This window comes from Sminthopsis crassicaudata, chromosome 4, assembly GCF_048593235.1.
Source record: "Sminthopsis crassicaudata isolate SCR6 chromosome 4, ASM4859323v1, whole genome shotgun sequence".
In the NCBI taxonomy this organism is placed as follows: Eukaryota; Metazoa; Chordata; class Mammalia; order Dasyuromorphia; family Dasyuridae; genus Sminthopsis; species Sminthopsis crassicaudata.
In genome coordinates, this window is record NC_133620.1 from 9245849 (window position 1) to 9270848 (window position 25000).

Sequence of the window (25000 nt, forward strand, 5' to 3'; positions counted from 1 at the left end):
CTCCTCTTAAGAAATGCGACCTTGATCTATTCCCTCACTGGGACTCTGCAATAACTAGTTGAGTTATAGATCAAAGCTGCGGGTGTCTGGATGATCTTAGATAAACAAGCATTTCCCTCTTGTCCCTCTTTTCATTAGCATTTAAGTACCTAATAGGTAAAGTGTATTCTGGGGTCAATATTTAGTTTCTGGATAAATTAGGTCAGCCAATGGGAGGAAAGGTCAGAAAGGGGTGGGAGCTTCTGGTTAGGATCTACATAATCTTGTATTTTGCATTTTGCATTTTTCACTAGGCTCTCCTCCACTGACACCTAGTCTGTTGGGAGTTGCCCAGTCTTAAGAGAGTAATAAATAAATCCCTTTTTGCTTTTTTACCACGAGAGTCTCTAATTAGGAGCAGCTGGTGTCACAGTGGGTAGAGCACCAGCCCTGAAGTCAGGAGGACTTAAGTTCAATTCTGGTCTCAGACACTTAACACTTCCTGGCTGTGTGACCCTGGTCAAGTCACTTAACCCTAATTGCCAGAGAGAGAGGGAAAGAGAGAGAGAGAGAGAGAGAGAGAGAGAGAGAGAGAGAGAGAGAGAGAGAGAGAGAGAGAGAGAGAGAGACAGAGAGAGACAGAGAGAGAGAGAGAAAGAGAGAGAGACAGACAGAGAAAGAGGAGAGAGAGACAGAGAGAGAAACAGAGAGAGAAACAGAGAGAGAAAGAGAGAGGAGACAGAGAGAGAAAGAGAGAGAGAAACAGGAGAAGAGAGAGAGAGAGAGAGAACAGAGAGAAACAGAGAGAGAAAGAGAGAGAGACAGAGAGAGAAAGAGAGAGAGAGAAACAGAGAGAAAGAGAGAGAGAAACAGAGAGAGACAGAGAGAGAAAACAGAGAGAGAGAAACAGAGAGACAGAGACAGAGAGAGAGAGAGACAGAGACAGAGACACAGAGAGAGAGAGAGAGACAGAGAGAGAGACAGAGAGAGAGAGAGACAGAGAGAGAGACAGAGAGAGACAGAGAGAGACAGAGAGAGACAGAGAGAGGAGAGAGAGAGAGACAGAGAGAGAGAGAAACAGAGAGAGAGAGAGACAGAGAGACAGAGAGAGAGAGAGACAGAGAGAGAGACAGAGAGAGACAGAGAGAGACAGAGAGACAGAGAGAGAGACAAGAGAGAGACAGAGAGAGAAGAGAGAGAGGACAGAGAGAGAGAGAAACAGAGAGACAGAGAGACAGAGAGAGAGAGAGACAGAGAGAGGACAGAGAGAGAGACAGAGAGAGACACAGAGAGAGAGAGAGAGACAGAGAGAGACAGAGAGAGAGAGACAGAGACAGAGACAGAGACAGAGACAGAGAGAGAAAGAGAGAGAGACAGAGAGAGAGAAACAGAGAGAGAGAGAGAGAGAGGAGAGAGACAGAGACAGAGACAGAGACAGAGACAGAGACAGACAGAGACAGAGAGAGAAGAGAGAGAGACAGAGAGAGAAAGAGGAGAGAGACAGAGAGAAAGAGAGAGAGAAACAGAGAGAGACAGAGAGAGACAGAGAGAGGAAGAGAAGGAGAGGAAGAAGGAGAGAGAGAGAGAGAGAGAGGAGAGAGAGAGAGAGAGACAATCTGTGATTTTAATTTTGGAAAAGGTGGCTATGGAACAGACACCTGTAAACATTGACTATAAATAAAGGACAATCCAATTCAAACAACTGTTCATTAAGCATCTTATGCAAATCACTGTGCGGGTCTCTGTAGACACAAAGACAGAAGCACAACAGCCTGCCTCAAAGCGATTACCTTCCTCTGGGTGTGAAACATAAACAGAGACAAGAAAATACAAAAGAAAAAATGTGAAAGAATTTCCCAGGGGAGCAAATACTAATAAAAACTGAGGGGAACAGGAAAGGCTCAAGTGGGAGCCACCTTTGGGCTGTGCTTTAATGGGGGAGCCGGAAGTGCAGAAAGAACGGCTTCCCCAGCTTGGAGGAGGGCACTGGGAGGTGGGGAATGTTGCCTTGGATGCTGCAGGGCTAGAAGCCGGCGGATGGGACCAGAATGGGGCTGACAGTTACAGGAGAGAAGAATCAAAGGAGAGATGATGATTTCATGCTAGAAAATACAGCCATTACATTTTGTCTTCAAGACTGCTTTTCTACGATGTGGACAGCAGAGGTCGCTCAAGACATTTCAACTAATCCTAGTTTTCCTTCAAAAACCTTGAGATGCCTTAGAGCTGAGAGGGGAACCTTAGAGGTCAAACTGTCCATTTCCTCATTTTACAAAAAAAAGAAACTGAGCTCCAGAGAGGCAACTGCCGTAATATCCATGCAGTCGGATCAAGCTGCTCGGGAGGGGCAGGGATCCAGGCATCCAGAAGTGAACCAATCACCGCATCTATTTCTTGCTCCCCAACTGGGCAGAATGACCCAGTGTCATAAATCACTGAACATCTGTTGTGGTTGGAACAGATAAAACTTTTGGACATGGGGTTATTGGGTTTTGTTTTTTTTTCAAATATATGGCAATGCTCCTGTGATCGATAAAACACAAATTCATCTAAAGCCTTACTGATTTCACAGGAGCTTTTGGCCATCACGTGTTGTCTTGCTCAACACAAGAGCTGGTTTTGAAGGCGAGGGACCAAGTTCCAATTCCATCCTTTCACTTAATATCCGTGCGAAAATCCCTCTCTTTTTAGAAAAAAAAAAAAAAAGAGTTCGTTCCTTCATCCTTCAAAAGAAGATACAGCACAATCAAACCACAGGGCACATTTCTGGAAAAAACCCAAACAACTGTATTTTATATTGCTTTCTCCTCTTTAAATAACTAACTTGGATACTGAGGAGAAGTTGATCTCTCTTAACCTTAGTTTTCTTCATTATAAAAGGAGAGGAATTAAACAAACTCACCTTTTCTAAGGTCCCTTGCTCTAACACTATGATTCAACTATTTTACTAATAGTCATGTGAAAGAGCAAGATTGTTTTTAATTTTCTTTTTTTTTTATTTATTCATTTTTCCAAATTATCCCCCCCCTCCCTCTACTCCCTCCCCCCGATGGCAGGTAATCCCATACATTTTACATGTGTTACAATATAGCCTAGATACAATATATGTGTGTAAATACCATTTTCTTGTTGCACATTAAGTATTAGATTCCGAAGGTATAAGTAACCTGGGTAGACAGACAGTAGTGCTAACAATTTACATTCACTTCCCAGTGTTCCTTCTCTGGGTATAGTTATTTCTGCCCATCATTGATCAACTGGAAGTGAGTGTTTTTAATTTTCAAGAGGAATCCTTGTACCTTAATAACAGATAGAATGGGGACAGTGCGGTAGAGACAGAGGTTGTGGATTCAAATCCTGCCTCTAAGGTTCATTATCTCTGGAACCTTGGGCAATCCACCAAATTTCCTTGGCTTCAGCTTTTTCCTCTGTAGAAAAGGAGTTAGATTATCCAGCTATTACGGATATATCCACGTCCAGGTCTGTGTGATGTTTAGATAGTGAGTTTATAAAACGTGTGTAATGTGATTTGGTCCTCCCCACAACTTTGTAAAATTTATCTCCATATTGCCAATGAGGAAACTGAGGCTGAAAGTGGCTTATCTAGGCGGAAATGACACTTTAATATTTGAGACAAAATTCCAAGCCCTCGGCTAACTCCATGTCCCACGGAATGCTGGGAATCTCTGAAGTATCTTAGACAATGATGATTAATCCGAAAGTGAAGAGTGGAAAATTCAGCGAGTGACTAAAGAAAACAAGGGGGACATCAGAGACGTGAAAGAGAAGGAGCTGAATGAAATCTTCTGAAGGGCTCACCTGCTTCTGGGGTCCTGTGGACAAAGGGCCCGCTCCATTCCTGCCCGTACTCCCTCCCGGGCCGTCGGCATCTGGCTTGAAACACGTGCGCGGTGCCAGGCTGCAGGTGGTACTCTGTGCGCTGCATCTGGCCCAAACTGGCTTCCAGCTCTTGAACCTGAAATCGAACCGGGCCGGCTGAGCTTTGGGAAGAGCTTCCAGAAGAGAGGGTGTCCCTCTGTGTGGCTCTGGGGGACCATTTACCGGGGGTGTGATAGAAGGGATTCTTGCTCAGGGTCTTTTTATTTTATTTTCCCTGAGGCTGGGGTTAAGTGACTTGCCCAGGGTCACACAGCCAGGAAGTGTTAAGTGTCTGAGACCAGATTTGAACTCAGGTCCTCCTGAATCCAGGGCTGGTGCTCTACCCACTGAGCCACCTAGCTGCCCCAGCTCAGGGTTTTTTAGCCTTGAAATTCATTAATTGTTAAAACCCATACCAAACATCAATCAATAAGCCCTTATTATTATTATCACCTTGTAGGGGAAGGCCAGAGCTTTAAGGGAGGGCAGAAAGGTCTCCCGCAGGAATTGGGATGGGACTGAGCCCTTGAGGAAGCCAAGAAGGGCAGGAGGCCACAAGGAGGAAGGAGAACATTCCAAGCGTTGGGGACAAGAGGAAAAAAGTTACTAAGAACTCGCAGGGGCGCAGCCGGGTAGTGCAGGGGAGAGAGCACCAGCCCTGAAGTCAGGAGGACCTGAATTCAAATCTAATCTCAGACATTTGTACTTCCTGGCTGTGTGACCTTGGGCAAGTCACTTAACCCCAATTGCCTCAGCAAAAAGGAAAAAAAAAACTTCCAAGGATAGAAAGTATAGAGAATACTCGACATGATTATGATTCAAGCTTTCAAGTGTTGAAAAAACAAAGTATTTTATGCTTTGAGATAATAATAATAATAGCTGGTGAATAATGATAATAATTGCTAGCATACAGAGAGAGCTTTAAGGTTTGCAAAGAGCTTTTCGAGGTATCTCGTTTGATCTTCACCCATAAAAGAGGTATTATTATTATTATTGTTATTATTATTATTATCATTTCCATTTTACAGATGAGAAAACTGAGCATTAAAGGTTAATTGACTTGCCCAAAGACACCCTGACCAATGGTAGGATTTGAATTCAGATCTTCCTCCAAGGTCAGTGCTGATAATAAAAGCAACAACAATAATAAGCATTCCTATAACACTTTAAGGATTGCAACACGTTTTACAGTATTATGTTATTTAATCTTCACAACCATGCAATATAGGTGCTGTTATTAGCCCCATTTTACAGAGGAGGAAATTGAGGCAGACACAGGTGCTTTGTCCAGGGAGACACGGTTCAGTTCGGTTTAATTTAAGCTTTTGTGAAGCCCCTCCTAGGTGCACTAGTGATCCTACATCACTAGAATATGATATCAAAATGAAGAATAGTCCTGTTTTCAAGGAGATTTCAAAGTTTTCACTTTACTCCAGAATTGAGGAGGAGATTAGATTTGGACTCAGGTCCCTCTGATTTCAGGCACTATCCATCGCACCATCTAGCTGCCCCTCTCTCGGAAATTCTTGATTTCAGTGAAATCTCAAGTCTGATCCCTACCCTTAGAAAAGGCAAATAGATCGAACACTAGACGTGAAAGGGGAAAAGCCTGCACTAAAGATCAAAGGGGAAAGCAGGGAGAAATGCAGCAAAAGATTGTGGAGAAGGCGATTAAAACCTCCCAAGATGCTTCTCCAGGAAGCACGTGTGACTGTGATGTAGGGAAAGTGAGTGAGCTGCTCATCAATAGAGGTAAGAAATGCCAGGTTCACAAAAGGATGCAATCAAATTAGCCCTGGTGATTTATCGAGAAATCCACAGTGAGATCAACAAGTTTGGGGACAAGTTCATACTTTAGGGGGGATCCCGGGAGACTCATAAAGTATCCCTCTTCCCCACCTCCATGAAGACTGATTATTGAGCCAGTTATTTTATTCTTAGAAAACAAATTAAGTGAAAATGTTTTACGTGACTCCACATGTATAATTACTATCATATTACTTGCCTTCTCAGAGACTGGAGGAGAGGAAGGGAGAGAATTTGGAATTCAAAATTGTTTAAAATGTAAGTTAAAAATAAAAAAAGAAAATATATTCTAACAGCCAACATGCTTATGAGTTTAAGCTTGCAAAGTCCTTTATGGATTTTTCTCATATGCTCCTTATAACTACCTGGGAGGTGGATATTATGGATATTACTATCCCATTTCACAGAGAAGGAAACAGATTAAGATTCTTCAATGATCCCACAACCAGCAAGTCTGGGACACATAAATAATGAGCAACTGAATCTTCTTAATCTTCCCTTTGAGATGAACTTCCATTTACCCTAAAGAAATCTCTGTTTCCCTAGGCATTTGCATGTTGTCTCTCTCATCTGGGACTGTATTTTACCTTTCTTTCTATCTCCACTACTTGAGATAGTGCCTGGCACATAGTAGGCGCTTCATAAATTCTTGCTGATTTAACTGTTATTTCCAACATGTAATTCTTCCCATCTCTCCTAAAATAAATGGCTAGCTTTCTTGCTCTGTGCTTCCTTCATTCCCCGACTTTGTTTTTATGTTATACATGCTTGTCTGTCATGTTTCCATCCTGTAGAATCAATTAGAAGCATTTAGATGTCGGGAAGTAGTATTATTATTATCTAGGATCCCTAGAACCTAGAACAGTACCAGTAACTAACATTATTTTGAGCTTTAAATCACACAATTTGCTCAACACAGATGGTCTCATTTGATCCTCACAACAGCTTGGAAGGGATTGTGCTCATTTGACAGATGAAGAAACTGAGGTAGGCAGAGAAGAAATGATCTGCCCAGGCTCACCCAGCTAGGAAGTGTCTGAGGTGGGATTCAAACTCAGGGCTGGGGGCAGCTAGGTGGCGCAGTGGATAGAGCACCAGCAATGGATTCAGGAGGACCCGAGTTCAAATCTGGTCTCAGACACTTAACACTTCCTGGCTGTGTGACCCTGGGCAAGTCACTTAACCCCAGCCTCAGAAAAAAAAAAAAAAAGAAAAGAAAAAACAAACTCAGGGCTTCCTGATTTTAAGTCCAGCACTCTAGCTACCTAGTTTCCACAAAGTCACTTTGCTAGAGACAGGATTTGAACCCAGATTTTGCTGAGCTACTATGCTAAGCTCTCTTGCATATACCGGGAACTTAATAATGATATATTTTGTTTATTGATTGAACTAATGAGTCATCTCTCATAAGGTCACTTCATGAATAAACAAAAAACCATCCTTTTTAACTGAGGATAATATTAATTTCATCCAATAGGCAAGGACTAGACTTCAGCATTTGATGTTTGTTAGAACTTTTTTATAAAAGTGCGTGTGTCCTTCCTTATGTGCACAGAATAGGAACCGGGAACCCTCAGTTCTAGCCCTAACATCATTGCAAGGCCCTCCGTAATCTGAGCTCAGTCAGGCATTTATTGGAACTTGGGATTTTTCTTCTATAAAAGAAGGTGGAAGAGGGTGCTCTCCGGGTCTCTTGGAGCACTAACCATCCAGGGTGAACAGCTTTCTAAGCTCCTCATAGAAACGCAGACCGGTTACAGAAAGGTTTTCAGCACCACTAGGTGGAGATGATGCACAAGAACCACTTCAAATTCTCCTCCCTGGAAGGACTGGTAGAAGAAAGCTTTTTATTCTAATTCCATCTCGAGAATTCAAATGGCTGGAATCTCCCCAGATCTCCTACATTGTACCTCTATAAACCAGAGGTCCCTGCTAAAGAAATCTTGAGAAAGGCCAGTTCCCAGCTTCTATGGTGACCCCCTTTGAGGGCGAATTAAAATATGTTGTGTGCCCTCAAATCTTAGATTCCAAGATTTAGATCTGGAAGGGACTTTAGAGGGTCAGGGATTCACATGAGTTTTCCAAGGTCATACAGTTAGTAAGGGGTAGAAGAAAGGTTCTTTTCCAACTGCAGATCTCCACTCCAGTACCTTTGCCAAGGGAACCCCAAAAATGGGATCAGGAAGAGTCAGGTGGGACAACAAAGTGGAGAGGACTGGGGATTAATGAGAAGCGGGGGCAGATGGATGCATCTCTCCCTCACTCTCCACTGAGCTTTGGCCTGGGCTCCTGACAGCCACAAACATTCATGTCTTAGCAGATGCTTACACCCCAGGGGTGCCTGTTCCCCTCCATAGAAGGCTGCCTGCCCTCCAAAACCGAGAGCTCATTTCATGACAACCATCCTGGGGTAGTCGGAGATGGGTGCAAAAATTCCACGTGAGTCAGTTTGAAACACCTCCTAATTTAGAGGAGGCTTCTTTGCAGTTCATCGAAGATTTGAACTGAACATTTGAGTGAACCTTTTAAAGGGCATGGTAATGTGAGGGGACTCCCCTTGTGCCTCAGTGGTGCTACATAAATATCACTTGTTATTATTTTCTCATCTGTAAAATGGGGTTAATGAGTGCCTTCAGTATCTCCCTCAAAGGGTAGCTGATATAATGGGCAAAGGGCATTATGAACCGGAGGGCAATATTTAAATGCCATCCGTTCTTAGTCGAAAACCCGCAATGAATGTGGCTAGGATAATCTTGATTTCAAGAAAAGAAATCACACCTTTGAGGAGGTTTTGCTAAAGAAAAAGACCTTTTCCAATCATATCTCCTTGGTCTCACTGTTCTAGTGTTTCATTCTGCTCCATTTGCACTTGCAGGCACTTGACAAAGTTTGCAGGGAGAAGGAAAACATAGAATCCTAGGGGTAAAGATGGAAGGAACCTCCGAGCCCACCATCCCGCCCCCTCATTTTATAGATAAAGTAACTGGACAGTTTGGGATTCCCTGGAGGCTGCTCGGACCCTGCCAGAGGCGGATCAGGACATGGACTTTCAGGTTTGCCTCCTAATGGACAACCACTAATAAAACTTTACTAAGAATGAGGTACCCCAGACAAAAGCTGAAATGAACTTTATGTTCTGAGATCGGCGGTTCAATTAGAGAGAATAGTGGCCTTTTCAGAACACAATTTTGGTTTTTCTGGTAGTGGACATTATCTATATCTATATCTATATTTCTATATCTATCTATCTATATATATATATAAAGAGAGAGAGAGAGAGAGAGAGAGAGAGAGAGAGAGAGAGAGAGAGAGAGAGAGAGAGAGAGAGAGAGAGAGACATTATAAATGTCATTGGACATGAGAGGGGATGGGGGGCCTGAGGCTCGGAGTCGGGGAGACTCGGGTCCAGCCTCTAACCCTTTATTCTTTCTCGCTGTGATGTGCTTGTCACTGAAAGCCCTGGGCCTCCTCTTCCTCACCTATAAACTAGTGATAATAAAGGACTTCCTTTATGGAATTGTTGTGAAGCTCAAATGTACATCATAGAAGCAAAGTGCTTCATAATATTTAAAGTGAAGGGGGAACCATAAACTTAATTTTTTTGATGATTGCATTTTTCTATAATTGGCTTCCTTTGTAATCTTATGTATTATATATGATACATTTTAAAACATTATTCTGGGAAGAGGTCCATAGGATTCACCAGGACAAAAAGATGGGGTAGTTTGGGAAAGGGGGAGCATGATCAAAAAATAGTTACGAACTCTAGCTTTAAGTATTTTTTAAAAATCCATTGTTGTTATTATTATTACTATCATAGTTGTAGCGTCTATTATCTTGGGCCTTCTCTTACACAGGAAAACATTTAAGTCAGTGGAGGGAGCACAGGAATGAATTCGAATCCTAATTTGGCCAACACCTAGGTGACCATTGACCTAGACACTCAAAAACCTTAGTTTTCTCATCTGAAAAGGGAGAGCGTTGGACCAAAATGGCCTTTTCCATAAATTGAGAGGGCTTGGACTAACTGACCTTCAAGGTCTTCTCCCACTTTCACTCTACACACCTGTGCTCTCTTCTACTGAAAGTGCTCTTATACCACATTGATTCTGAATTTAAAAAGTTTCCTCCTGGTTATTGTGGCAAGAGAATGTCGGTGGATTCTTCTGGGGCTCATCTGATAGATATTCATGAAACAGAATCCACCACCCACATTCTTCTCCTTTGAGCCCCTTGGCAGCCGAGGGAAGCCCACCGGCCTCTTGTTGGAATAAGATTTTTAGATGCATGTAATAAAATGTGTAGGATTATAAAGGAAGCCAATCAAACTTAAATAAATGTTATTTTTTTTTCATCCACATTTCCAGTCCCTTGAAATCGATACAAGATCCCACCCTCTGGGAATCTGTGGGCCTGGGGTTAAGACTCCCAGATTGAAATGACTGTATTGCTAGCATTTCTTTCAGCCAATCTATTTTCTTTAAATTGATCACATAGTGAAGGAAAACCAAAGTTTGGCTCACAATCCAAGATGGCCTTGTGGTTGCTTTGTGTCTCATCTCACAGAAAACTCCATCCATCGATGTTTGGATTCTCCAGTGGATAACTGTTGTGGGCACTGACGTATTTCTATCCTCAGCTCCTGTAATGACTGGAAGGGCGGGAATCACTAGAAAATAAAACAAAATAGGCAAAGGTTAGGCTCAGCCAGAAAAGGAGTGTATGAGAACGAATGGGGGAAAACATTTAATAAGTATTTACCATGTGGTAAGCTAATATAAATATATATAAAGAAAGACAAAAACACAGTCTCTGCTTCAAGAAGCTGACATTCTGGAAAACATGACTTAATTCTGTCTTCCTCCCTGAGTCCCTCTTCCTTTAACAGACACGAAAGCAAACCCTAAAAGGTTTTTATGTCGTCTGGGATGAATTAATTTAACTTAGACACATGCTTCCGTGTTGTACTAGTATTGCTACAAGAGAGTGCTAAGAAGCTTCCCTGACTTTTTTGGTGAGCCTTCTTCCAAACACATGTTATTCAACACCAGCATTCAACTCAGCCGGTCTCTCTGAGGTGATATTTGCCCAGGTTGGCTCAGAAGCTTCTTCGAGGCTGCTTTGTACTTGTCTTTGCATTTCCAGTGTCTTGCACCAGCAACCAGCATATCCTAAGTGTTCAATAAATATTTGTTGAATTGTGTTTTTACCAATGGCATGATCAAAATTTGAATTCTTTACCTATGTCATCCAGGTTAAGTTGCAGGTGCTCCGACTCTTGCACCCCTAGAGCATTTGCTGCTTGCACCCAAACAGAATACGTTTTGCCACCGCGTAGTGTGTTGGTCGAAATGCTGATATGCCTCGAAGTAAGATGATAGAGCTGTTCTTGTCCTGTCTGCAAGCTGAAACAAGACAATGAACTCAATAAATAGAATGAGAATTGGGACTTTTGGCTGCTTCTGACTCCTAGTCCTTCTTGGGTTCTTCCAGCTCTAAAACCATTATGTGGCTCAGCTCCAAGGTCTCAGCATGGGTGGGAAATGCAGAGACTATCTAAAAAAATTAACATCCCCGTGAAGAGAAAGAGGGCTGAATTTGGAGGCAGAGGTCCTGCCAAATGTCACTTACCACTAATGTGACTTTGGTCAAATTATTTAACCCATTTGGGTTTCAATTTCCTCATCCTAAATGAGTAAGCTTGACTAGCTGCCTTCAAAGGTCGCTTCCTTCTCTAATCTATGACCCTCTGATCTCTCAATTCTTTGGTCATCCTGCAGTTACCCCTCCTTTACCAGACTCTTTGTCTCCTATCTGTCTGTCCCAATGCTTCTCATTTCCATTTCCCCATTCTCTGCCCAGACCGGATTTGGTACCAGCAGTTTTCAGCAGTGATAATATTATAGATGCCTTTTTTCCTCTCGGAAACATTGTATGGCATATTTTCTTAAAATTAAAATTAATTTTGCATTGAGAGTGTTTTGATTATTTTTAGAATCCCCCTACACTATTCAAGAAAATTAGAAACATCCTCAGTCATCTCAAATCGAATCTGATTATGCCAATTATGTGTATGTGTACCCAAAGAGTTGCTGTTCCTATCTTGAGTATTATTTTAAAACTCTATACTATACAAGTTGGCCCAGCTTCTTACTAGAGGGAAGAGAGAGGGTTACTTGACCCTGTTAGGGTGAGATAGCTTTGCCAATTTTGAATCTTTCTAAAATGATTAAATTTAAAATTATTAAGATAAGTGACATTTGTTGACACTTAGAGTTGTTGGGATTAAGAGGAAAACTTGAATTTTTAAAAAAAATCTTAAATATGAAGAGAACCTGGGGCAGCCAAATGGTGCAATGAATAGAGACCCAGCCTTGAAGTCAGGAGGACCTGAGTTCAAATATGGCCTCAGACACTTAACACTTCCTAGCTGTGTGACCCTGGGCAAATCACTTAACTCCAAATGCCTCAGCAGAGAAAGAAAGAAAGCAAGCAAGAAAAGAAGGAAGGAAGAAAGGAAGGAAGGAAGGAAGAAAAGAAGGAAGGAAGGAAGGAAGAAAGGAAGGAAGGAAGGAAGGAAGGAAGGAAGGAAGGAAGGAAGGGAAGGAAGAAGGAAGGAAGGAAGGAAGAAAGGAAGAAGAAAGAAAGAAAGAAAGAAAGGAAGAAAGGAAGAAAGGAAGAAAGGAAGAAAGGAAAGAAAGAAAGAAAGAAAGAAAGAAAGAAAGAAAGAAAGAAAGAAAGAAAGAAAGAAAGAAAGAAAGAAAGAAAGAAAGAAAGAAAGAAAGAAAGAAGAAAGAAAGGAAGGAAGAAGGAAGGAAGGAAGGAAGAAAGAAGGAAGGAAGGAAGAAAGGAAGGAAGGAAGAAAGGAAGGAAGGAAGGAAGAAAAGAAGGAAGGAAGGAAGAAAGGAAGGAAGGAAGGAAGAAGGAAGGAAGAAAGAAAGAAAGAAAGAAAGGAGAAAGGAAGAAAGGAAGAAAGAAAGAAAGAAAGAAAGAAAGAAGAAAGAAAGAAAGAAAGAAAGAAAGAAGAAAGAAAGAAAGGAAGAAAGGAAGAAAGGAAGAAAGGAAGAAAGAAAGGAAGGAAGGAAGAAAAGAACCTGAAAAGAACCATGTGCCCTTATTTATGATAAGCTCAATCAGATCTGTTATAGGAAAAGGTCTCATCGAATTTCCCTAAAAGTTTACCCTTTCCTTGACCCTATTACACTACATTTCATAATTCAGCTTTTGAATGAAAACCTATCCTCACCACCCCCCTTTTCTCACCACCTACTATTCCCTGAAGTCCTTGAGAGCTTTCATTTTACACAATCATTCAAAGGTTGCCAAAAACTTTCAGCTAAAATTAGGGAGGGGCCGTGGGCCCATCTCATTTTCCTGAACCTCTCAGTTGCGTTTTGCATTGTTGGCCATGCCCCTCTTAGAATTTTCCTTCTGCTGTCTGAATTCTAAGACTATATCATTCTTATTCTGCTAACACCAGCTGTCCACAGCTCCTCCCTTCCTCCTACCTGACCTTTCTTAACCTGGCTGAAAAAGAGCTACCCCACTTCTATTCTTCCTCTTCTCTCTCCTGCTCCCTTCCCATCAACATCTATGAGAGGAATTTTCTGATTCAAGTCAATCTTGAATCAGAACTACTTGTTATTGACCAAGAACCTACTATGTGCTATGCACTGTGTAGGAACTTGGCAATGCGATGGCCCAAAATAAACTATCCCTGTCCTCAAAAGCTTATTATTCTACTTGGGGTGGGGATAAAAGGTATAATACATATGTAAGTTCATGCAAAATACATATGTAAGTTCATGCAAAATGCATATGAATAAAGACAAACTAATTTCCACGATCAGGGAACACTAACTACTGAGGGACACAGAGAAGGCTTCTTGAGCTAAGGATCAAAGGGAACAAGTTTTTCTAAAAGTTAGATGCCCACTGGCTGTTAATCCTTGCTCCCTCTTAATATTACTATATAGATGCTTTTTAAAAATCTATCTCTATATATGTTGTGCCTCCCTCCCCTGTCCCTGTCAGTCCCCTTGAGGGAAGGCAGAGATTGCTTTTCATTTGTCTTTGTAACCCCAGTGCCTAGCACAGTGCCTTCCAAACAGCTGGTACTTAATAAATGTTTGCCAGTTGATGAATTTTGATAACAGACAGCATTTTTTTGTAGCTCTATTCTATCACGTGGAATTTATTTTTAATCATATTCACTTTAAAGCTCAAAGGTTGCCTTTCTAATCTAGTAGACTGACTCTTTGTCTCGAGCTCTTTGGGGCTCAGTGAAATTTGTTACATGAGGAACATGGTGGACCACGTGGGGAGCAAAGTAGGGCACCTTTGAACATTTCCCCTGTTCACACAAAGTAGAGCAAAGACATGTCCTGAATTGGTTTGTGGCTTGTACTTCTTTGACCACATTTACTGAGACCACAAGACAGAACTGAAACGGGCTCCTAGTATGGTTGTGTTAACCATAACCACCAATTAAAGAGTTCTGCTTCTTAAAAAAGCCAACCTTCCCCTCCATTAGCACCTCAGCCACATCTAATAAGGGACCATGTACATGAGCAGCAAGTGATTAGAAAACAGGACTTATCTTTACTCCCCCCCCCAGAATTAAATGTTCAATCAAAGGTTCTCTCTCTCTCTCTCTCTCTCTCTCTCTCTCTCTCTCTCTCTCTCTCTCTCTCTCTCTCTCTCTCTCTCTCTGAGGAGAAATGACACTGCAGAAAGCAGGGCATGAGGCCCAAGGAAGTAAGAATATCCCAAGTGCATTTCAATATGAAACTGGAAGAAGAAAAAACAAACATGAAAAATGAATCTGATATTTCAGCATTTCTATAATGAACTGTTCTTACCATCAATGATGATGGAATGACCGTATTTGGACACAATAATTAGCTTCCAGATATGCTAAAGGGGAAGAGGAAATAGTGCTGAAGAAGATGAAGAGGGGAAATGGTGCTGAAGAAGATGAAGAGGGGAAATGGTGCTGAAGAAGATGAAGAGGGGGAAATGGTGCTGAAGAAGATGAAGAGGGGGAAATGGTGCTGAAGAAGATGAAGAGGGGGAAATGGTGCTGAAGAAGATGAAGAGGGGAAATGGTGCTGAAGAAGATGAAGAGGGGGAAGCGATGCTGAAGAAGATGAAGAGGGGGAAACGGTGCTGAAGAAGATGAAGAGGGGAAAAACAAAGCAGAGGGACTGAAAGTGGTCTAATGGGGAAAAAAAATAAAATATTGAACTAATAGGACCAGTAGGTGGTACAATTGTTGGAGCCTGGGCCTGGAATCAGAAAAACCTGAGTTCAAATGCATTTTCAGATACTCACTAGCTGTGCAATGTTGAGTGAGTCACTTAACTCTTGCTTGCTTCAGTTTCCTCAACTATAAATAACAGCTACTTTCTAGATCATTGTAAGAATCAATATTTATATATTATCTTGACAATATTTATTTAAAGTATTTAGCACACAATAGGTACTTAATAACAGACACTTGTTTACTATTACATACTATCTATAGCAGTAGATGGTATGATGATGATATATCACAAGTGGAAACAAAATAGACCAAGTTTCTTTTCATTGTTGTGGGGATCAAGGGAGATGACATGAAAAGTGCCTTCAAGTACCGGCTATTGTATGGAATGGACCCATCACCACTTATCATCACATGATGGAGCCCTGAATTCAGTACATTTTGACAGAAAGAGAACAGTGGAAGTTCACAGTTGGGTAGGGTCAACTCTGAATGAATGGGGACAATGAGAAGTCAGTGAAAGATCTTAAGGAGGGACAAGGGGAAGAAGAATTCCAAAAATGACCATGAAGTCAGCATGTCATATGAAAGAAAGTCTAAAGATCTGGATTCAAATCTTGGCTCTGCTATTTAATGCCTAAATGATCACAAGAAATGGGAAAGTAGGGATCCAGATCCAAGATTTCTTCAATGTGGGGAACTCGTGGTACAGAGATTCTCTCCACAGATCTGTCATAACAGTGATAATTATAATATAGTATAATATAATGTAACAATGTAATACTATATGTATATGCATGTTATCATGGAACACAATATCATATGAACATATATGTTTAATGTACAGGTTATCGTTATAGCTCTATAATAAACACATGCACATATAATTATACATAGAAACCTTGTATATATTATGTTATATACTTCTACATATTGTGTCTACATATACATATAATTATGTATGTCACATACATATAATAACATAATACATATAAATGTTAAAATGTAATCATCTGTAATTAGAATTTCAGAGAATTGCCTAGAAATATCAAACATGGACCCCCTAATACCTTTAGTAAGTGCAACCAAATCAGATTAAAATGAAATTGGTTGATATTTAACAAAATAAATAAAAATACAATACAGCATAAATACTATCAGAAGGTGGCTTTCTAAGTTGCTATGTGACTCCCATGGTTTGGTAATTATGTCTCTATTTGAGTTTGACTCTCAGGACAAGTCCAGTCCCAGGCGCATATGAAGGCCGGGCAGAAGCTTGAAGACAGCTTTCACATCCACCTGGAGGTTTCCCTTTTCCTGGCTAAACCTCCCCAGTTTCTTCAAAGGGTCATCATCTCTCATGAACCCCAGATCCTATCCTGTCCTGCTTGCCCTCCATTGGACATCACCAGCTCATTAGTTTCCTTCCTAAACAGTGGTGTCCAAAATGAACTCAACACCCTGAGGGCCTTGGTGGCCAGGTTCAGGTCGGCCGCTCGCATCTGCTAAGTGTTCATTGACTGAATGAGGGAGTGACTCAGGAAGTGATATGGGGCTAGGACTGACCTCTTCACATGCACGGTGTGTTTGGTGTCCAGGTAGGTGGGTGATCCTGTATCCCAGGTACACATCATGTTGCCGGAATGCTCATAGATGAGGCACGTTAAATTGGCAGGAACACTTGGAGGATCTGCAATAGGACACATGCGTGGGACATTTCAGGGTCAGAATCAAGAACCTAATAGGCAACTATTGGAAAAAATGAAAGTGTAATATTTTTTCAGTCTTCTCAAAGTCAACTAATATTTGTGGTTCCATTGGGTATACCCCAAACTCCAGTTTACTCCTAAGCATGAGGTATGGAGGCAAGGACCTTGACCTGGACATCGGGAAAGTCTAGGCAGTGAGATGAGCCCCGCTCTGCACAAACCAGCTGGTCATTCACTCCAGCCTCAGTCTCCTCATCTGTAGAGTAAAGGAGTTTGACTAACACCCGGCTCAATTCAGAGGAATGGCAGCTCTCAGTTTCTGATTTGAGCAGATTGAAACGTCTCCACTCCGGCTTCGGTGGGAAAGTGGGGCTCTCCGGTGGGAAAGTGGGGCTCTCCGGTGGGAAAGTGGGGCTCTCTGGTATGGAAGGTCCCTTCTGCAATCAGAAGTTTGGTTCTTTACCTTCATATACATTTATGTTCATTTCTAGCTGGCTCTTGGTCAAGGGACTGGGAACATTAGGGCAAAGAAACCAGGAAAATGCATCCTTGCTCCTGGTAAGGAACCCTGATGCAGGAAGAGGAAGGAGAAATCCACAGGAGGATCAGAGCGCCTTCTACCTGCCCGCTCTTCTGAGATGCCGGCGGGGCGCAGAGCCCTTCTGGACATCTCCTTTCTCAACTACGGCTCAGTCCTAGTTTAGGTTTCTCCATTTGCCTGTTGCCCCCAGAGCTGATCGGCTTCTCTCTGTCTGTCTGTCTGTCTCTCCCCCCTTCTGTTTCTTCTCCCTCTCTTTCTCTCTCTCTCTCCTCTTCCCCCCTCCTGTTAGGAAATAGAATTTACTGTAAGGTCAGGACTACACATCATGGGGAAATTTGTTTGTGAAACAGTAGGGAGGAGAAAGTAAAGAAGTCCTGGGTTGCTTAACACCCTAGAGTATAAATCTGCTGAGTAGCGACCTCGTACAAAATGAAGAAAAGTACTGAGAACTCTAAGCCAATGTGAAATCCCTTACTCTGGCCTGTGGGTCAGGTGCATGCTGAAGCTCCCTCCCCTCCAGCCCCTGCCGAGGAGCAGGGAAGCACACTGGGCAAAGCGCTGGCCTCCGAGGCAGGAAAACTCACCAACTTCTTTGGACAGTAGGTGTGGGACTCTGGGCAAGTCACAAACCAGTCTGGGTCTAGCTTCCTCAATTGTAACATTGGCTCATGGGAGCCTAGGTCTGGAAAGGACTTCGGTGGCCATCGAATCCAAACTCCCTACTTACAGATGAGCAAATTGAGGCTCAGGGACATCAGGTGACTTGCTCAAGATCATTTAGGCATTAAGTAGCAGAGCCAAGATTTGAATCCAGATCTTTAGACTTTCTTTCCATTATGCCACAGGGTCTTCTCCTGTGATTGAAATAATCTACCAGAATCTACCATTCTTATTTCCAATAAATTCAGACTAGTGTTTCATGTTGTGACAAAAAACAAAATCTACAAATACTCATATGTATTAAAATAAATCCCAGTTTCTTTTCTATAATTATATCATGGACCAATCATCAATCAACATTCATTAAAGACTTAGTATATGTCAAGACTTCCATTAGTTACTAGGGAGGCAAAAGGGACTTTACATTCTACTAGGCCCTAGAAGTAAGAGCATACAGCATGTTCACAGAGGGAATTTGTATAAAATAAATGCATAGTGAATTGAGAAGGGGAGTATTAACAACTGGGGGAATTAAATGATTTTAATAATGACAATGACTGATTCAATTTCCCCTTCTCGTCCTTATTAAACACACACGCATTTTATTATAATAATATTCTGTTCAGCTACTTCCTGATCACATGACCAATAAGATGGGAGACTAGATACTTTCTCTAATCCTCATGATCTCATAAATCTCTTCAAAATAGAATTATGCACAAGAGATAAAGTAATTTCAACTGCCTTCATGGGATAAGATATTAAGAACCCTAATGAAGTACTAATCTGATAAACTAAAAGCAGAGACGGCTAATTCTTAAATCTTAACATAATCCCTCAGGACCCCTTTCCCCACTAGTCACTAGGAGAATTCAACTCCCTCTCCCATTTTCATCATGCTAAGGAAAACTAAAAGCTAGAAATTTGGGGCAGCTAAGGGGCGCAGTGGATAGAGGACCAGCCCTGAATTCAGGAGGACCAGAGTTCAAATCTGGTCTCAGACACTTAACACTTCCTAGCTGTGTGACCCTGGGCAAGTCACTTAACCCCAGCCTCAGGGGAAAAAAAGAAAGAAAGAAAACTACGATAGTAGGTAGCCAGAAAACTGAGAGCAAAAAAGGATACAGGGGTAAGATAGTAGAGTATAAATTTGTCCATTAGACTGGAGGAAAAGGGCCAGTTTTGTTTCCTTAAGAAGTCATTAAGAGCAGAGATGGAGGCTGGTGAACGAGAAATTTCCCAGGTGGGAGGAAGCTGAGGCAGTTTTGAGATTTCAGTCCATTGGGAAACAATATTTAATGGGGAAAGAGTCAGACAATGAGCACTAAAGGCATACAAGGAAAAGATCAAAATTACCAAAGCTATCAGGAGGAAGAAAACTTGATTAAATCTTTAGCATAAGTAGATAAATCAACATGAAAGATATTAATAACAGAAAGGAATATTGCTTCTACATCACCTAAATGTGTCCAGACATCTATGAATAAATATAGCAAGACAAAAAATAATGAATCAACATTTAGTGAACAAAAGATTATGTAGATTCCCAAAAGAAACTGGAACTACAGCAAGATGGTCCTTATTGGTTTAAATAGAAATAAGAATTGTGAATAATTTTTCAAAGTGGTGTTATAGAGGTTAGCATGGCAATGAATATCTGGTAATATAACCAGCATAGTATATATAAAAGCCTTGGAATTTCCGGGAATATACTTAAAATTATTCTTCCTTGAACTACTTAAAATATTACTTATTTATTAAGTCCAGACCTATGAATTTCAGTGTGGAAAGTTATAGAAACTTGCGGATTTTATAACAACAATTAACTAACTGAGCCTCAAGGTCACCAGCCCTGTACTAGAACTCTGACCAAAGGCATTCTCATAGTTGTGCTGCCCAAATCCAGATTATGATCAGAAACTTATAAAGGTCAGTCTAAGAAGGCAGTGATTATACAATGCCCAAATCAGGTGCAACAGTAAGAAAACATACCCCAAATTTTAAGATGCAGATAAAGAAGTTCTTAGAAAAATTTTATATCTCTAAATACTTTCCTCGGGAACCAAAAGAGCAAATAAATGACACCTACAACAAACTGAAAAACCAATAAAGAAACGTGAAGACAGATATTCTGGTGTAGCTAAGTGCCTCAGTGGATGGAACTCTCAGCCTGAAGTCAGGAACACTTGAATTCAAATCTGGATTAACTATCTTTGTGACCATAGGCAACTCACTTAACCAGTATCTACCCCAGTTTCTTCAACTGTGAAATTGGGATAATTATATTTATCTCCCAGAGCTGCAATGAGAATCAAATGAGATAATATTTGTAGATAGTGCTTACATAGTATCTGGCACATAGTAAGTACTATATAAATGCTAGCTATTGTTGTTATTATTAAAATCAAATATTAGATTAACAACATTGAAAGAACATTGAATTGAAATTAAATTGGGAACTGGTTTTAAAAAAACAGACTAAGTATTTAGCTAATTTGATTTTAAAAAGGAAAAGCAAATTACTAATAACAAAGATAAAGAAAAGAAGTTAAAAAGGCAATTATTAGAAACTATTTTACCTAATTCTATGCTAATAAAATCACAACTTAAGTTAAATAGATAATAAATATTTACAAAAATATGAAATTTATAAATTAATAGAAAACAAAGAATAGAAATGGTTCAACTTTAGGGAAAAATATTGAAGAAGCCATGAAAGAATTCACAACTAAAAACAAGATAGATTTGCAAGAAAATTCTAGCATTCAAAGAACAATTAATTTCAATAATAGAAATTTTGCAAAAATAGGAGAAGTTTCCTGCTAAGTCTCCTCAGTGATATTCTCCAAACCCCTAATTTTATAGAAGACACTGAGACCCGGAGCCTCATCCATGTGGATGGCCCAAATTCTAACAAACAGTGACATTTGAACCCAAGTCTTCATAATTCCAAATCTAGCACTATGGAATGGAGAACAAAAACACTTCTTTTGCCACATATCAGTTCTGTCCTAGTTTTAAAAACAAATTCGGGTTTGTTTTATGCCTCAATAGAAGTCATCTTGATCTTTTCAAAGGAAAATGGACCCAATCTTTGCTCTAGAAGAAAAATAGTGGATACTATTTATTTTTTCATTTTTACACAGAGCCCTGTGCAATCTTAGGCTTCCTGAGGATGTGGAAAAGCTAAATGATTTTGCACAGACCTCAATCATCCACCTGCTTTGTGATACCTCTCTGTGGTTTCCATTTTTAAAATTCAGAGCAATTCTAGAATATTCATACTTTGCAGATTTGTTCAAATCATATGTGAGAACCTGTTTTGCTCCTCTTGATATTGCTAATTAAATGAGAAAGTTGGTCAAAGAGAACAGGTATCATCTTCACCTTTTGCATCTAAAACGTAGGGCCTTCTTCTCCTTCCCACACTTTTCAAGTACATACACAAGAGCTAAGTTGGGTGGAGGCAGAGAATAGAACCTCAGTTTCCTTATTAGTAAAATGCTAATCTGAGAACAGACGATCTGGTCCTACGGAGCTTGACAGAACCCTAACACTCATCCAGGCCAGTTTTCTCATTCTACAGAGCAGGAAACCGGGAGCCAGAGATGTTAAGTGATTTCCTCAGTCTCACAAAAATAGGATAGAGCCAGGATTGGTGCCTTCTCAACAGGAAGGGCAGCAGGTTGTCAACAGTTGTTCCTCTGGGGCACCGTGGCTGGGTTGAGATCTGCACAGGAGGAGGAGCTACCTCCACCTGACAGACCCCAGATCCACGAGAGTAGAATTTTTAGAACTCACAGAAGCTGCTAAGTAAATTCCAATGAGCCTTTCACGATCCTTCCTAGAGTTTTCAAGAATGATAGTGGCAATGAAGGGAAGGAGTAGACACAGTGGACTTGGTGCCAGGAAGAGCTGAGTTCGAATTCTGACAGACACTAGCTGTGAGGAGTTGGGCAAGTGACTCAATGTCACTCAGACTCATTTTCTTTTTCTAAATAGAACTATTTGTAGCCTTTCCTGCTATATCATTATATATATATATTTATACATATATATACATATTTATACATATATGGGGGGATAAGTTATATATATATATATATATATATATATATATATATATATATATATATATATATATATATATATATATATATATATATATAACTTATCCCCAATATCAGGAGACTTCAGAGAGATGGTCTTTATAACCTTATAAATGCTAGCTCTTATTATGATTATTTTGTTGCTTCTCATATTTCCAACCGCCATGCGTTCTCCCGATGCCTCTGGACTCTGGCTAACCCCCCGTACTTACAGCCAGAAGAGATGTCTGCCCCACAGACCAGCCTCTCCCCACGGTGCCGGAGGCAGTCCACCCTGCAGATGAGGTGGGCTCTGGGCTCTCGGAAGTCGCTCAGCTGGAGCCGAGCGACCGTCTGGTTGACTTTCGCCATCCGAAGCTTGTCCTGGCCACCTTTACTGTATTTGTAGAGATAGAACTTGCTCGGCTGGCAGGTGCGGAGAGTTGACTGGCAGATGATGGAGACGTTCAGCCCCATCTCAAAGACTGGGGCCGGCTCCACCAGGACCCAGCCCGAGCAGATGACAGTTGTGATTCCTGAGAAGAGACAAAGAGCGGGCGCTGAGAGAGGAGAGCACGTCACCTCGGGAGCCGGGGAGAGTGGCTGAGAGGCTGAGCCTCTCCTATGTGAAAGGCGTATTTGGAGTCTAAAATGGTAGCAGACACGGTAACTCCCTCCCAGTTGCTCCATAATAATTCTTTGCCATGTTTCGGTCATCCTTTAGGACGATATTTCAGGAGATGTTACCTTGCAGGTAATTTCTATTTGTGTGTAGAAAATAGAATGGACAGCAAGGCGGTGCGGGGGCAGATTTTAGGAAAACTGAGTTCAAATCCAGCATCAGACTCTTACTAATCTGTGTGATTATAATCAAGTCACTCAGCCCTGTCTGCTTCAATTCCCTCGTCTGTGAAATGAACTGGAACAGGAAAGAAGGAGCTAGAAGGGACCCCCGAGACCATCTAATGCATCCATCCCATTTTACAGATGAGGAAACTGAGTCCTCTGGTGGAATTAAGTGATTTTCTTCAGGTGATGCAGATAGCAAATATCAAAAGCAGGATTTGATCCCCTCTAGGTCCAGACCCAGGGCGCTTGCCATTGGACCACACTGTCTGAAAGCGTTTAGGCAAAGACTAGAAATACATTTTTTAGGATTATTGCAGCAGGGATTCCTGGCTTTGGAAATTGGCAGGGCAATCTAGGGGAGGGAGTGGAGGGAAGGAGGGGAAAAATTTGGAACAGAAGGGAGTACAAGGGATAATGTAAAAAAAATGACCTATGCATATGTAGTCAAAGAAAATGTTATAATTATAAAAATTAATTTTAAAAAAAGGAGAGATGATGAATTCTACTTTGAATGTGTTGAAGTAAAAAAAAAAAAAGGAAATTGGCAGGGCAGATGATCAGCTTTAACTTTTGGGTTCCAAACTGCTCTTTTCTTCCCTTAATAAAGAGAGAAAGCTGAAGCACTATACCTCCAGAACTCCAATGGAAGAGGTTGCAAAGTGCTATCATGACTTCCCATTGGCCGAGGGCTTTTCTCATGTCGGAAAGTGGGAAGACGCCATGAATTCTCCCCTGAAAAAGAGATGGAAGCTTTTAGTTCTCCCAAAGCATAGTAATTTAATTAATTGTTCTGAATCGGAGCATTTATTAAGAACCTGCTGTATTCCGGACACACTGAAGACCCAAAGAAAGGCTTCAGACCGACCTAATCCTCAGGAGCTCCCTGTCAAATAAAAATCACCGATGGAAAGATGCTGCAAAGGGGTGGAGGAGTGGGGAGCGAGGGAAGCCTAGGCAAGAGTGGGATGGGATCCTACAGCTCTTTCTTCAGCTCCATCAGTAAATCAGTGAGCAAGCTTTAAGTGCCTGTTGTATACCATATACCATAAAGATGGAGATACAAAGGCAAAACCAAAATCGGTCCTGCCCTCAAGGAGTTTACATCCTATGGACACAATAAAATGTACATAAGTTCAGCTCAAGTGCTCCGTCCTACCAGAGGCCTTTTTGGTCCCCTCCTTGTTCTGGAGCTCCTCTCTCCACAATCGCTTTTTTTATTTAATAAAAACAACTGGCATCCAGAGAGAGCTTTACAATTTGCCAAGTCCTTGAATATCTGTCTCATTTGATCATCACAGCAGCCTTGAGTGGTGGGTGCTCGTATTAGCCCCATTTGTCAGAGGAGGAAACTGAGATGAAAGGATACTATTAAGTGACTCCCCCAAAGTCACCAATTAGTAAATGCCCCGAGGCAGGATTTGTTCTTGGTAGCGAACCCCAGATCAAGCACTCTCTCTCTCTCTCTCTCCACTGCACCACTTAGCTTATTGTGTTTGCATTTTGCATTTGCTCACGTTCTTCCCCACCGTAGAACGTAAGCCCCCTGAGAGCAGGGGCTGTCTTCCTCTTGCCTCTATGGCTCCTGTGCCCAGGATCCCACTTGGTACCTGTATGTTAATTATGGAGGTTACTAAATTCCCATGGATCAGTTAGTTAGATAAGAAAGAGGAAAGCAGAGAAAGTGGAGATGGACCCAAGCAGAGTGAGACTAACTAGGAGGAAGCCCAGAAGCCCAGAGCAGGAAGGGCCATCTGTCCAGCCCTGTCCTGAGCAGGTCTCAGAGCACATGGCACAGGTCACTGGGGCAGCTCGAGGCTCTGAAGTTGTGAGGGAGCCGCCAAAAGAGGAGCCATCGTTAGGGAGCTGGGGCAAAATTCTTCTCATTCATGCTGAATGACTTTGGGGCAGCAGTTTGAGGTTGACAAATCACTTCCCACCCCCACGATCTCATTGGATTCTGGCAACAGCCCTTTGAAGAAGGTGCACCAGCATCATTCTTCCCATTTTATAGATGAAAAAACTGAACCTCAGAGAGCTGAAGTACTTTCCAAAGTTAACACAGCTAATAAATCTAAGAGTAACAACAATGACAAAGAAACCCAGCAGGGCTATAGTATTTTTCTTTTCTTTTCTTTTTTCTTTTTCTTTCTTTTCTTTTCTTTTTTTCTTTTTTTTTTTTTTTTGGCTGAGGCAATTGGGGTTAAGTGACTGGCCCAGGGTCACACAG

At 41.4% G+C, this 25000-nt stretch overlaps 1 protein-coding gene across 1 annotated transcript in view; it reads right to left on the reverse strand.

Moving 5' to 3' along the window:
• Positions 1-25000, reverse strand: part of IL23R (interleukin 23 receptor) — a 58672-nt gene that overhangs the window by 32442 nt on the left and 1230 nt on the right. The window contains exons 2-7 of the mRNA XM_074265685.1: positions 23403-23505; positions 22158-22460; positions 16493-16616; positions 10906-11069; positions 10188-10333; positions 3799-3955 (exon numbers count right to left, since the gene is read on the reverse strand). Coding sequence (XP_074121786.1) covers positions 3799-3955; positions 10188-10333; positions 10906-11069; positions 16493-16616; positions 22158-22460; positions 23403-23472 — 964 coding nt within the window. The 5' untranslated portion in view covers positions 23473-23505. The remainder of the gene's footprint in view (positions 1-3798; positions 3956-10187; positions 10334-10905; positions 11070-16492; positions 16617-22157; positions 22461-23402; positions 23506-25000) is intronic.